This window comes from Zootoca vivipara, chromosome 10 (genome assembly GCF_963506605.1).
Source record: "Zootoca vivipara chromosome 10, rZooViv1.1, whole genome shotgun sequence".
NCBI classification, from domain to species: Eukaryota; Metazoa; Chordata; class Lepidosauria; order Squamata; family Lacertidae; genus Zootoca; species Zootoca vivipara.
In genome coordinates, this window is record NC_083285.1 from 27,766,421 (window position 1) to 27,781,326 (window position 14,906).

At 41.8% G+C, this 14,906-nt stretch overlaps 1 protein-coding gene across 1 annotated transcript; it reads right to left on the reverse strand.

Moving 5' to 3' along the window:
- Positions 1 to 2,914: 2,914 nt before the first annotated feature.
- On the reverse strand, positions 2,915 to 6,309 carry IL22 (interleukin 22). Its single transcript, XM_035127770.2, has 5 exons — positions 6,115 to 6,309; positions 5,227 to 5,292; positions 4,980 to 5,123; positions 4,633 to 4,698; positions 2,915 to 3,037 (listed from the first exon to the last, which is right to left on the reverse strand). The coding sequence occupies exons 1-5, from the start codon at positions 6,307 to 6,309 to the stop codon at positions 2,915 to 2,917; spliced, it is 594 nt and encodes a 197-aa protein (XP_034983661.2).
- Positions 6,310 to 14,906: the final 8,597 nt, after the last annotated feature.

The window sequence follows — 14,906 nt, forward strand, 5'->3', positions numbered from 1 at the left end:
AAGTGTTGTAACAGTGCAGGGATACCAGCTCCTTAGCTCTACTGATATTGAGAAGTGTGCTGTTGGTACTGAACTGATTTCATCAGTGGCAATGGGGAAAGGCAAGTGATTATGTTAGCCATGGAGAAATGTTCAGCAAAGCCGCAGTTAACTGAGGGTAATTTTGCTCTCTGGGGGTGTTTTATCCAGCACCGGAACTGTACTTCTGAATTTGTTTTTAAGTTTCTTTTGATGTAGGCTATCACGAAATTAAAAGACACCTGCTTCTTGAGAGAAAAGCAATGACAAACCTAGACATCATCTTAAAAAGTAGAGACATCACCTTGCCGACAAAGGTCTATATAGTTAAAGCTATGGTTTTCCCAGTAGTGATGTATGGAAGTGAGAGCTGGACCATAAAGAAGGCTGATCGCCAAATAATTGATGCTTTTGAATTATGGTGCTGGAGGAGATTCTTGAGAGTCCCATGGACTGCAAGAAGATCAAACCTATCCATTCTTAAGGAAATCAGCCCTGAGTGCTCACTGGAAGGACAGATCGTGAAGCTGAGGCTCCAATACTTTGGCCACCTCATGAGAAGACTCCCTGGAAAAGACCCTGATGTTGTGAAAGATTGAGGGCACAAGAAGGGGACGACAGAGGACAAGATGGTTGGACAGTGTTCTCGAAGCTACCAACATGAGTTTTACCAAACTACGGGAGCTGTTGGAAGACAGGAGTGCCTGGCGTGCTCTGGTCCATGGGGTCACAAAGAGACAGACACGACTAAACAACAACAAAATGGAAGAACAGCTAATACAATATCTGAGGAAACAGAACTCACACAAAGAGGGCTGGAAGCTGGGAGTGCTGGGATGGTGTAATACAAAGTTGTTCCCCGTGTGAAAAGTTCCCTCCTCCTCTGTACCTCCACCACTTCCCTGAAAGTAACCCAAGAGTTCTGCACTCCCACAGTTCCCCTAAGCTACTGACCCTGCACCTGACTTCAGGCAAAGAGTAAGGAATGTTCCCTCTTACTGGCAAAGCCCTTTCCTCTCCAGCAGGAGTGTGGAACCTTTGGTGTACTACAGCATCCATCATCCCTATCAAGCATGGCCAATGTGGTTCATCAAGATCTGGAGAACCAAAGCTTCCTCACACCTGCTTTCCAAACTTTCCTGCAACACATCACCAACTCTGGCATTGCGTACTAAAAGTGAGTGGATAAAGACTAACAATCCAGTGTAAATACCTAGTGTAGAAGTACCCTAGAAAAATGTGGATCTATTGCACACCAAGTCAGGCCACAGATCCATCAAGTTCAGTATTGTCTCATGTGGTTGGCAATGGATCTTCAGGGTTTCAGACAGGAGACATTCCCAGCCCTCCTAGGAGATGTGAGGGATTGAACCTGGGACCGCTGAGCTAGGTTCTTTCTCAAACACAGGAAAGTTGTGAATAGGGAGTAATTGGATCATGGAACATCATTCTAGAGTTCTAGAGTCTTCAGCAACCTTCAGCTAACATACCACTAGCATAACATGTTGTCCCATGCTGATTTTACACATCAGGCTGGGGAAAAAATCTATTGCTTTCTTGTCCATGTCATTTTCTGAAGCAAAACAAATGTATCACTGAGCTTGGTTTTTATTTCTTTTTAATGAATAACCACGTGTGAAACTCCTTTTTTTAAGTCAATATATATTTTCATAATAAATAAAATGGACATGATCAACTTTGACAGGCATCATTACTACATAAAAGCTGCCATTAAGCTTAACTCATAAACATTTCCTAGAATGGTACAGAATATTACATCATATAAATAAATCTCCACTCATATAAATTATGTGATACAATTTTAAATAAATTATAATTAAATAGTACTATCTGCTAAAATGCTCTTTAAATAAGGCAATACACTTTGTCCTCTGGAGAGAAGTAAACAGAAAAGGGAAAGATTCTTCAGATACCTGTGAACTAGATGTAATTAAGCAAGTTTGCTATCGGAAGATCCAATTTTATGTGTAAAAAAAGAACTTAACTTTCAGAGTGCTTGGCACGTTTCCCCTATATTTCAATTTACTTGAAAATGAATTCCATTGAAACCATTGGGCTTTTTCAAGAAAAGATCCCAAAGCAAGCATATCAATGGATGCAGGACCACCAGGCTCATAAAGAGGTGCAGGTTGAAGAGATGCTTCCATGTGGCTTGTCTGTATCGGACTTCCCTAACCTGGTACCTGCTGGATGTTTTGAAATACAACTCCCACCAGAGCTAGCCAGTATGGTCAATGTCTGCTATGATACGAGTTGTAGACCAAAGCATCTGAAGGGTTCTGGGTTGTGGGAAGGCTGATCTAAACATTAACACCCTAATTCCCATGATGGTGGTGGTTCAAGAAGTTCTTCTGCTAGCACCAAAACTGGGGTCTTTGTTACAGAGGCACCAAGTAACAAAATAGATGCTCCATCTGAGCCCAGCAAAGTCATAAATTGAGTAGCGGCCTCATTTTTAATCTCCCAACCTCCCCTCAATACCCCCCTTAATCAAGACTAAATTCCTCCATTTCATAATACTTCTAAACTCTGACTGGCGTGAGTTGCATTTTATGGACAGGTCCAGAGGAGTTTCTAATCACATGTCCGAGCTGGCCCTTCCTTTCAAGTAAATTTGTTTTGCATTAGGCTAACTTGCCGGCCCTCGATTCACTCTGTAGAGATGTTCTGTCAAAGTTTGCCACTAATCCAGATAAAGCCGTTTGAGAACTGCTGGATCGATACTTTAAAATGGGTCTCATGAAAGCATACCTCCGTTGAGTTCTGTATGGGTAAAAACATTTGTGTCTACTGCCTTTGAAAGCGAACCATTGCATTTGTCCTTGTTCCACAGAGGCCACCACCGAAGGAAGCTGCAATGATCCTGATTGCCCACTCAGTTCTTCTTGCCTTTGTGGTTCTTGTTGGGGGCTTTGAGCGCTGCAGTGCAGGCATCCTCCAGGTAGTCAAACAGCAAATCAAGCTCACCGACTGCTTTGTTTTTCCCATTTTCTCCCAACTGTAAAATCAAAGCAAAAACAATTTCTTCATCAGAATGGACAATATAGATTATAAAAGACGTTTTGTCAATTTTAGGGGGAACACACACAGGGAAAAATGGGGGTACTCTAAGAATTAGAGAACAACTCCTCGAGAGGTTTTTCTACATAAGCCTCACTGAATTAACAAAGATCTCAGAAGGATACACCAGTGCATGAGTAGAACAGGTTCTGTGCAATAGGCAACAGAGTTCTTGCATAAGAGTTAAATAGGAAAGATTCGCAATGGAGGGTTCCCTTCCTAGGTTCGTTTTTAACATGCCACAGGTATTTTTCTCTTTTGCAGGATTCAGTGAATGGAGGAACACACAGGCATGAGATCAGCTTCTGCTCAGGTATGTCTTTCCTGGAGTTGCCTTCTGTGAGCCACAGTGGCCAAATGGGAATTTATATGACAATTCACGTAAGCGGAATGAGACAAGAACCACTGCAAGAATGCTCATTGAACAGCCTGAACATTTTCTCTCTATAGTACCATTGATCCTGTTTGGGTCATTTTGGATCTTACATTGAGTTATGTTAGATTCTGATAAGAATGAATAACTTCATTTATATTTTGCATAATTATTTCTTTAAAGGGATTGGGTGAAGGGGAAAGTAGACAATACCTCAATTTAGCACACATTTAATCTGCCTAAAATTTGCACTGTATTTGCAAACAATATGTGAATCAAAACACAGCCATCCTTTACCAAGTTAAAGCATGGGTATAAATGCATATATTGGTGAAAACAGCATACAAAAATACATTATATTAGGGAAAATATGAATATAAGGGGAATATGCTTTACAAAAATGCATATATGAGACAGAATTGCATGCAATTGTATGTATTTTTTTATGAAATTGGGACTAAACTGCTGGTTAATATTCAGGAGCACTTTTTAAAAGTGGAAATGTCACTCACGTGGAACCTGAACTTAAGATTTTTTATTTATTTTTAAAGGGAAACTGTGAGAAACCAAAACTGGCAGATTTCTCCTTATCAAACCTCAATGGATTCAATACTAGACAATAATAATAATAATAATAATAATAATTCCACCTCTGAATGCAATGCAAAAGGCTTGCTTTTTTTTTATTCCACCTTCAGGCGGCAAAACATTTCGTACTGGATAAAAGTTCAAAGGGAACAGATAAGAATGTGAGCTAAGAAAATGCAGCTACCGGTACAATGCAAGGAGGGGTTTCTTACCATTGGCCTTGCTGGCTAGAGCTGGTGAGATTTGCCATCCAACAACATCTGGGGGTCCACAGATAGACCACCCCTACACTATATCCTACAGCTCTCCCTACAATGCAGCTTTCATTTAACATGGATCATCTTCAAATCTTATTCCCCTGGCGTGTATTCTGAGGGACTACAGTCTGTGAAGACTGTATAAAACATGCCTTTTCTAAACATTTGAATTAGCACTCAGCTATGAACAAAAAAGGGAGATTAATTTTATTTTTTTTAAAAATCTTTTTTCATAAACTACTTTGAGGGTTACTGTTGTTTTTTCATTCAAGTGGTTCATAAATAAAAGAGAACAAATTTTAAAAAGCAACATACCTGTTGTAATTTGTCTTTCATTTGCTGCAGGTTCCTTTCAATGTGTTCTTTATTTCCCAGTGGTTTCTGAAAAGGAAGGAATGCAGCTAAGTCACAATGTGGTTTTTCATTTCACACCTTTCGCTTGTCTTGCACTTGACTGCAGAAAGATTGGATGTTTTGATTTGAGGTTTCCTCCTTTACCTTCGGCGCTGGTGATTGCCTTGTCTAGAAATATATTGCCAACTACCAGCCACAGGCGCAAGTTCAAAACCCTGCTCCCCACCTCCCTAGAGGAGAAGCATCCAAGCAGGTCAAATATTGAGGAAGCTGAGGATATTCTGACTACAGCTATAGATGACACTTACACAGCCATTCAGTTTCCTATTCAAATCGGTCAAGAAACTTGCAACTTCCTGGGCACTGGAATATTTGTCCCCAGAGAGGGTCAGGAGGACGTCTGTCACCACAATATCAGTTAATCTCTTCATTAGGTAGCAGCGATCATTTGCCTGCAAAGACAAGATAATGAAATTATATACCTTGAACAACAGGAGAATAAGAATGTACAAAGAGAGAATAAAAAATATTGTTTAATGCACATGGGAATCTCACCTTGATGTTGGTGTACAGATGCTGCCCAACAAATCTGTTATCTGTGTCCTTATCAAAGAGTCTTCCCTATTTAAAAAAGAGAGAGAGACAGAATGAGTGTGGCAGAAAGATGAGGCTCTGCACACCAGCTCCCTGGGTCTATATAGCTCTCCAGTTCCACAACCGAGTTGGAGGAGATTGCTGCCCATGACATAGAACTATAGAAAAGGATGCCAAGGTATTATAGTTCTAGTTACAGGTAGGTAGCCGTATTAGTCTGACGTAGTCGAAACAAAATAAAAAAAATTCCTTCCAGTAGCACCTTAGAGACCAACTAATTTTGTCATTGGTATAATCTTTCATGTGCATGCACACTTCTCCAGATACTTCTTCGCATCTGAAGAAGTGTGCATGCACACGAAAGCTCATACCATAGACAAACTTAGTTGGTCTCTAAGGTGCTACTGGAAGGAATTTATATTATTATTAAGGTCTTATAGTGTCAGTGTTGACCTGGTGAGTGTGAAAGCTGCAAAGGTAAGCAGGCCCAATGAGCTACCTAACAGATCGGAAGCGAAAAGCAGAACTGAGAGCATCAAACAAAACATTTAAAGCCCCACACTTGCCAGTCGCATAGGTAGAAGATAACCATGGGTGGGTTGTGTGGCTAATTGTTTATAAAAAAGGAGCTCTAGAAGGTTACACTTCATAGGCAGCTGAATATAATCCTGTGGGTTGTGGTTTCCCAAAGCGGCGTACATACTTAAAGTATGCACATACCTGAAGGCAGGTTAGCATCCTTTCAGGATGGAAGGATGTCAAGGAGCAAAAGTGGGGAAATCACAAGACAGTACAAAGCATATGAGAGCTGTGCAGATAAAAATGCAGCACGCAGGCCAATTGCTTTACCTGGTTAGCTAAAGTATATGTACGATTCCTGAAGTAGGTTTTCTGGAAGTTGTTTCTTGTGAGTTCGCAGGAGTGGTTAGTACGAATAACTGCGTCCTTCAAGGGCACGGGGCTTGCCAAGAAGATGAGAGGGAGGCAACCGCAGCAGAACGCCCAGACAAGGAAGCATCTGGTCCCATTCTCAAGTGGATTCATGGCTCCCCAAGAAAGGTGGCAAGTTCAGCCAAGTCGCAGCTGCAGTCTTTGAACCTTCTAGAGACACACAGAAGGAGAATTTCCCAATGAAGATAGACAAAGATCTAGTAATGGTATAGTGAAAAAAAAATATTTTTTTGCTTTATAATTTATTCATCTATCTTACATTTCAACATGCAGCAATTTAATTGTATAAGCATTTGGAATTATTACTTACTTGTGATGCTTTTGCTGTGCTGTGAAGGAGTTGAGGGTTCCCCTATATATACCCATTGCCACCTTGTTCGAGAGATAGGTAGCGATGAGTTAAAATGACATCATCGAGTCTCTTACTTTCCACCATCGCTTCTGAGAATTTACTAACCACGGCACCCAAAAAAAAAAAGCCACAAGACACAACCTCACTGGCTTTTTACTGTGTAATTTTTATGAAGTGCCCCTGTTGATGAGGCTGGGGGCAGAAAGATGGGTTTGTTCCCGACACAGCTGCAACTTAGGGTCAAACTAAATGTGACAGCATTCACGCAATTGGCCAATGTGTGACTGGCGTGTAAAAAGTAGGCATTGGTGGTGTGTGTTGGTGTGTTGATATGGATCATCATGACCATGGCAGGGGACCAAAGAATAAAGTCCTTCCTCCTCCTCAACCAGGGTCCCAATCCATACAGCTATCCCCACACCAGCTATTTACCATTAAGAATCCATTCATTGAGTTTGATGCATCAATGAAACTTCTAAAATGTGAAATGTAACACTGCAACAACTAAATGTTGTGATTGGCATAGGGCAGGGGGCAGGGGGACTTAAGATCAGAGAATTGGAGGGAACTGACGTGGCAGAAGACCCAGCAGGCTGTAGGATGAGAATGCAGGATGCCAGGAGGAGACTAACCTGAGGGGGACACTAGCAGCTTGGGAGATGGAGGTCCAGATCCTAGCGAGTGCCTGAGCAGGTTGTGTGGAGAATGTACCACCTCTGTGTTATTGGATACCACCGGTGTAACCGTCACGGCCCATTAAAAAGCCCTAAACGGCCTCGGTCCGGTATACCTGAAGGAGCGTCTCCACTCCCATCGTACTGCCCGGACACTGAGGTCCAGCTCCGAGGGCCTTCTGGCGGTTCCCTCACTACGAGAAGCCAAGTTACAGGGAACCAGGCAGAGGGCCTTCTCGGTAGTGGCACCCACCCTGTGGAATGCCCTCCCACTAGAGGTCAAAGAGAACAACAATTACCAGACCTTTAGAAGGCATCTCAAGGCAGCCCTGTTTAGGGAAGCTTTTAATGTTTGATGGATTTCTGTATTTTAATGTTTGATGGATTTTTGTATTTTAGAATTTCTGTTTTGTTGGAAGCCGCCCAGAGTGGCTGGGGGAACCCGGCCAGATGGGCGGGGTATAAATAATAAATTATTATTATTATTATTATTATTATTATTATTATTATTATTATTATTATTATTATATAATGCTGCTTTAAGTGTAAGGGGCAGATGTGGTCCTAGACAAAGATGAGTGAAATCATCTATTAGCCCCTTGTAGACCAATTTTCTATTATGATTATGATTTTCATTCCTATACCACTTTATATTTTAAGGGGGGACTCAGAGTGGTTTATAACACATTAAAATATCAAATAAAACAATCCAGAATAAAACTAATGCAACTTCAAGGAAAATATTTCAGAACCTTCTCTAAGTGACATTTTACCAGGGCTCTAGGGGTAGGCTGGGTGGCGCGGGGCGGCAGGGGGGCGCTGCACGGCGAAGCCGCACAGAAACCGCGCTGCACCCGCCCACCAGCCGCGGGAAGAAACGGGGCAGGGCGAGGGCGCCGGAGCAATCCGCGCACCACAGCGCCAGGGCGCCTGACCCGCTTAAGACGGCCCTGCATTTTGCTTTCCCCATATTTATTTACCCACTTAATTATAGAGCTGCCCTATAGTAGAAGGGCTATAGGAAGCCCGGGTGGTGTTAGTGGTTAGGGTGTCGGACTGGTACCTGGGAGATCAGGGTTCAAATCCCCACACAGTCATGAAGCTTACTTGGTGACCTTGGAGTCAGTCACAGCCCCTTAACCTACCTTACAGGGTTGACATAGGGATTAACTGATTCCATGTGCTGCTGATATAGTAGATCCAAATTCAGTTGATTCTGACAAGATGTTCTGAGAAGGCAATTCTGTGATGTCTACTCCAGATTAGGATAGAGTCCTCAGCATTTACCCGTACAAGTACTGTATATTATCCATTTTATTTCAGTGAATTTATAGATCTGTGTGTTTGTGACTAAGCTATATGTCTATGGCCGGTTCACTGGCTTAACCAAAGAAGAGGCTTTCTGTTATATCTGATACTTTTTAGCTTAATGCAAAATATATTTTTTTAATGTAGAGTTCATCCGTGAAGAAATAATATTGATTTCTCATTTTATTTTTTACAAAGAGAGAGAGAGAGCACAGCATAGTAGTAAAAATCACGTAAGCAGCAAAGCAGAACTCAACCCCCATTTAGGGTTTTCTTTCCCCCTTTTTTCTTTCCAGTAATGTCTCAGAAATCACCCTATTCCCACTCACAGGCTCTGGGGTAATACTTTGAACCACAATTACACACTGAGTTTCCCTAGCTGACTAGTAAGTCAGAGTGGTTTGATATTCTCAACAACTGACCCATATAAAACACAGAGGATTCGAAGCAGTGGAATAGCATGCGCACCAGAAGCCACAAACACTTCCTCCTTGATTTCAACCTTTTGTCGCAATGTAGACTCATCTTTGATTTCATCCTCCTAGGACTTGCACAGACTTGTCTGTGCTTAACAACTTGCAGTGCACTTTTTTTTCTTTTAAAAAATGTTTAGGGGTACTCTCATTTTGACTCAAGAAAATCACCATTTTAAAGTTCAAATAAATACAGCAAATGGACAAAAGTACAAAGATTCACAAAAATGTTTAGGGATCTCGAGAACGAGATGGTTGGACAGTGTTCTTGAAGCTACGAACATGAGTTTGACCAAGCTGCGGGAGGCAGTGGAAGACAGGAGTGCCTGGTGTGTTCTGATCCATGGGGTCACGAAGAGTCGGACACGACTAAACGACTAAACAACAGTACCCCTGCATACCCCCACAAAAATAAAGGACTGACAACTTGATTTGTGTTTTTACTTGTTACCTGGTTGTGGTAGCATGAATTTGACACATTTTAAATTCTTGGATGAGATTTCCCAATGGTAAGCTCGCAATGTACGCAAGGGTTACTTTCCAGAAATCACACCTGAAGGCAAAAATCACATACTGTATAGTCTAAAAACACTGGGTGCAATTGCAGGTGGGATTGCCAAAGTATTTATTTCCTGGACACCAGCCCCCTTTTTTAAAAAAAATTTAAGCCAAGCACTTTAAAGATGAATGCACACAATTGAAATGTGTCTAAGTTGCAGGCTTCCTGTATTCACAAAATATAAACAACATGCAGGTAATCAATGTTTCAACATGCAGGTAATCAATGTTTTTGCACCCCCATGTTCAAAGCATTGCAGTTAGCAGTCTCCCACTACTGCTATAGCTACTGGTACTAAGAAGAGTTGCAACATTTATATTTTTATTTATGATTTTCAGGTTTATACATTTCAATAATTTTACAGTCATTTTAACACTTCAAATCTTAACTTCCTTCCCCCTCTTTCTGCGGTTCCTTAAATTTATTTTTAATACCTTCTGCATATCCAAATTAACTTAATTTGTTCTTTTGTTCATCTACTTTAAATATATATTTTTATGAAACTGCAGGTTATTACAATAATCCTGCCAATGTTCTTATCTGTTTACAATTTATCTGTAAATATTCAATAAACCATTTCCATTCTTTTACAAAAGGTTTGTTATCTTGATTTCTTATTTTTCCGGTACGTTTTGCCATTTCTGCATATTCCGTGAGTTTTTGTATCCATTCTTCCTTTGCTGGGACTTCTACTTCTTTCCATTTTGGGGCGAGTAACATTCTTGTCGCTGTAGTAGCATACATGAATAAGTTTCTATACAGTTTAAGTAGTTCTGTCCCTATAATTCCCAAAAGAAAAACTTCTGGGTTGTTGGGTTTTTTTTACAAACGTTATATTAAACATCCTTTTCCATTCATTATATATCATTTCCCAGTAAGTTTTAACCTTACTACAAGAACCCCACATATGATAAAAAAGAACCTTCTTTCTCTTTACATTTCCAACACTTACTAGATTTAGATTTATACATTTTTGCCAATTTACTCAGTGTTAGATACCATCGATAGAGAGAGTTGCAACATTTAGACTGCAGTTAGACTGTACAAACTTACAAACTTACAGGAGATTTACTAGGGACAGTGGACATGATTTTCACCGCTCAACAGCTTCAAGAAAAATGCAGAGAGCAAAACCAACCCCTGTATATGCTGTTTATTTACCTGACTAAGGCTTTCAACACTGTAAATCGTAATGCCCTGTGGACTGTCCTTCTGAAAATTGGCTGCCCAGATAAATTTGTAAACATCATTCGGCTCCTCCATCATAATATGACAGCAACAAGAGCAGATAACAATAGCTCTCAAAGTGAACCATTCGCAGTGAGATCAGGTGTTAAACAGGGTTGTGTTATTGACCCAACTCTATTCATTATTTTCATTGCCATGATCCTACACTTTGTCGACTGGAAACTCCCCACCGGAGTAGAAATCATATATCAAACAGATGGAAAGCTCTTCAATCTGAACAGGCTGAAAGCAAAAAGTAAGGTTACCGTAACTTCCGTCAAAGAGCTTCAGTATGCTGATGACAACGTAGTGTGCGCACGCTCAGAGGATGACCTCCAAACCATCCTAAATATCTTTGCAGAAGCTTACGAAAAGCTTGGCCTATCACTCAACATCCAAAAAACCAAAGTGCTGCACCAACAAGTACAAAATAACCCCTCTGCAGCGCCACAAATCCAACTCAGTGGTGTAACGTTGGAAAATGTTGATCACTTCTCCTACCTAGGCAGTTACCTTTCCACAAGGGCCAACATTGATGCCGAAATCCAGCATCGCCTGAGCTCTGCGATTGAAGTGCAGAGTGTTTGAGGACCAGGACATTCACAAGGAAACCAAAGTGCTTGTTTACAAAGCTATTGTACTACCAACCTTACTACTGTATATGCTTGTGAAACATGGACCACTTATAAACGCCATCTCCAACTCCTCGAAAGCTTCCATCAACGGTGTCTCTGCAAATTTTTACACATCACTTGGGAAGACAGGCAAACTAATATCAGTGTACTGGATGAAGCAAAGATCACCAGTGTTGAAGCAATGATTCTTCAACATCAACTTCGCTGGACTGGTCATGTTGTGCGGATGCTTGATGATCGTCTTCCAAAGCAACTACTCTATTCCGAACTTAAAAATGGTCAACAAAGAGAAGAGTCATGAAGAGTCGGACATGACTAAATGACTAAACAACAACAAGAAGGCCAAGTTGAGGAGTGAATACAAACGTATAATAAATCAGGTATAATAACTGCTGGGCTCTGGGAGGGGACTTCTTCTTCACCCAGGGCAGCAGCTCAAACCTAGGCAGCAGCTTCTTCCATAGTTCTGAGTACAAGGGAAGTGGCACTGGCTTCCCTTAGCCCTGCACGAAACATGCACTCCCTTGCAAACCACAGCAGCACTCCTAGGCAGCTGGTTTTTTCATAGTTTCAGCCACAAGGGAGGCATTGTTGCTCAGCTGGTCTCACTCAGTATAAGGCAAAATAATAAAAATCATAACTTATAGGGATGTACAGGGTGGATTTGTATGCAAGACTACATTCACACCGTGCATTTAAAGCACTTGTTGTTGTTGTTGTTTTGTTGTTTTGTTGTTTAGTCGTGTCCAACTCTTCGTGACCCCATGGACCAGAGCACGCCAGGCACTCCTGTCTTCCACTGCCTCCCGCAGTTTGGTCAAACTCATGTTCATAGCTTCGAGAACACTGTCCAACCATCTCATCCTCTGTCGTCCCCTTCTCCTAGTGCCCTCAATCTTTACCAACATCAGGGTCTATTCCAGGGAGTCTTCTCTTCTCATGAGGTAGCCAAAATATTGGAGCCTCAGCTTCAGGATCTGTCCTTCCAGTGAGCACTCAGGGCTGATTTCCTTCAGAATGGATAGATTTGATCTTTTTGCAGTCCATGGGACTCAAGAGTCTCCTCCAGCACCATAATTCAAAAGCATCAATTCTTCGGTGATCAGCAGTACGACAGCAATTAAAACAGTGGTGGCTTTCGCCAAAGAATTATGGGAGCTGTTGTTTGTCAAAGGTGCTGAGAGTTCTAGGTAGACCCCCTTTTCTGCAGTTCGCTGTGAAGGAAGATTGACTGTGGGTATTTTGAAGAGAGAGAGAAAAAGAGGATGCTATGACAGCCATTCAAAGCAAATAAATGTGATTTGTCTCAAATTTTGCACCTGCAGAGGACATGTCCTGGAAAAAGAGGCAAACCAGTTAAACCACTTGGAGAACTGCATCTCTGACAGGCACACTGTCCTCAAAGTATAACGTGAGTGGAAGCAAGCAGTAGTACCCTCATACAGGCAGAACAAACCTTGTACGCACAAAGGACCTCTAACCATCTACTAACTCACAACCCTCCCCCCTCCACTTCTTCCATCTGTTCCTAATTGCTCCTTTTGCATCTACACACACACACCACCCTCTCCTTATCCGAGTGCAGGCATAAGTTGTTAGCTTTTGCAAGCTCTGTGGGCTTCTCCACAATCCATTCAATACCCAGAAATTGCCAGCTATCTTCCTACCAGAAACTGTTGGGGCTGGAAGTTGGAACCTAGCTCTGCATGGTGAGCTATCAGAACTGCTGGCTAGAGCATCGTCCCGGCAGTGAAACAGTCTCCTTCCCCACCCAGACTGGAAATTACAAAAGGCCTTTCCTGCCTTGGAAGGTACCAGTGCGGTGCAACCAGTCACACTGCCCAATTCCGCCTCTGCTTAGTGTCTCTCTAGAGCCCAGCTGGGGTTCTCTTCCCCTCCTTCTTGCTTGGAAAGGGACCGCCCGCTACTCCTGCCTCCCTCCTTTATTCCCTCCTCCCAGTACACAGGGAGAAGCTTCCCCATGGGAACAAAGAAACAGAATGTAGTAGGGTTTTATGTGTATTTGGTGTTCTTGCGCTTTGTTGTGGGAATGAGCCATAGTTCAAGATAGAGCACATGCTCCCTAGCATGAAGGAAGTTCTAGGTAGCGCTACAAAAAAATCCTCCCGTCGGAAACCCTGGGAAGTCACTGCCAATCAGTACAGAACAGATGATAGACATGGTGGCTCTAGAAGTTGGTCTCAAACCTCCTAGCACTCTGACCCAGAATGGCCAATGGTCATGGATGATGGGAATTGAAGCCCAACATGGAAAATCCTACATAAGCTGTCCCGCTTCAGACAATACCAAGGTAGATGACAAATGGATAACCTGTGACATGTTCAGAAACCTGTAAAAATCAATTTTCACGTAGAAGCAAGTACCAACGGGAAGAAGAAAGTAAATGCTAATACTTAAAGTGTTCTCATTTTTACCAGGGTGATTCATGGACCACATTGCTACAGTGGTCGTATCAAGCAGATTTCATGTTGTTGTACTATAGCATTTAATGACCTACTTATTCAACTCTTGAGAAAAGCCACTTCAGTTGTAGTGACATTTCTGTACTTCCTGCTTTATTTTGGCATCTTATTCACTGAACTTGGTCCACATAACGAAGCTGAACACACAGTAGCACACAACCTTTTCCATGATCAACACAGGAATAAAGTTAAAATTCAGAGATCTTGTGCTCTTCAGTGGTATAAATCTGTGGCTTCGTTCTTTGGAGGCAGTGAAGCCAAGTCTCCAAAAGACAAAGCTGTTGTGTGTTATTTATTCAAATGTATTTAATCGCCCAGTAATTGGAAAAAGTAACTTAATTGAACCAAGACCCTACACACACACACACACACACACACACACACCATCTGATAGGAAGAAACTCTCTATATAGCCTGTTTTATGAAAGTCTTTTAATTTCAAATGCTTCTATATACAGGTGGGCAATTTCCAGGGCACTAAGTAGTCTCCACGGATACTCCTTTCAAGAAAGAGAAATCTTCAATAACAGAATCTCTGCAAAGAGAAAGTGAAACATTTGGATTGATTCCTATTTTCTTATTTTCCCCAAGGAAGTGGTTTCATGTCCATAGTGTCAGGGCTGGAGTCAGAAGCAGGTCAGCAATAAAGGAAGCAGATCTCCATTGTCCGGGAAGTTAACTCTTTATTCAAGAAAACAAGCATACATCTCAGCCTAGTGGTGTCAGCAACTCTTCCCGGTAGGTCTTGCCCAGTTGCAAGGCGGAAGATCCCTGCCCAAGGCTCCTCCTCTCCCAGATGTTTCCCAAGCAGTCTCAAACTGCTTTTTATGTGCAGTAATGTGCTAACTCAGAGGCCCCAGTAATAAGTTTTCACTGTAGTAAAATTTGAAACCTATTCTAAATCACAGTTGCAGCATCCCCTATGGCAACCCCAAAGCTCCGCACCCAGTGTCACCAAACCAGTCACACTCCCCTAAAT

What these genes read in the sequence shown, in the direction of transcription:
- IL22 (XM_035127770.2), bottom strand. Translation starts at nt 6,309, where the DNA reads ATGAATCCACTTGAGAATGGGACCAGATGCTTCCTTGTCTGGGCGTTC. An exon ending in ATCTGTACACCAACATCAAG is followed by an intron (nt 5,124 to 5,226) that starts GTGAGATTCCCA and finishes TTGTCTTTGCAG; the next exon opens with GCAAATGATCGCTGCTACCT. An exon ending in ATAGGAAACTGAATGGCTGT is followed by an intron (nt 4,699 to 4,979) that starts GTAAGTGTCATC and finishes CTTCCTTTTCAG; the next exon opens with AAACCACTGGGAAATAAAGA.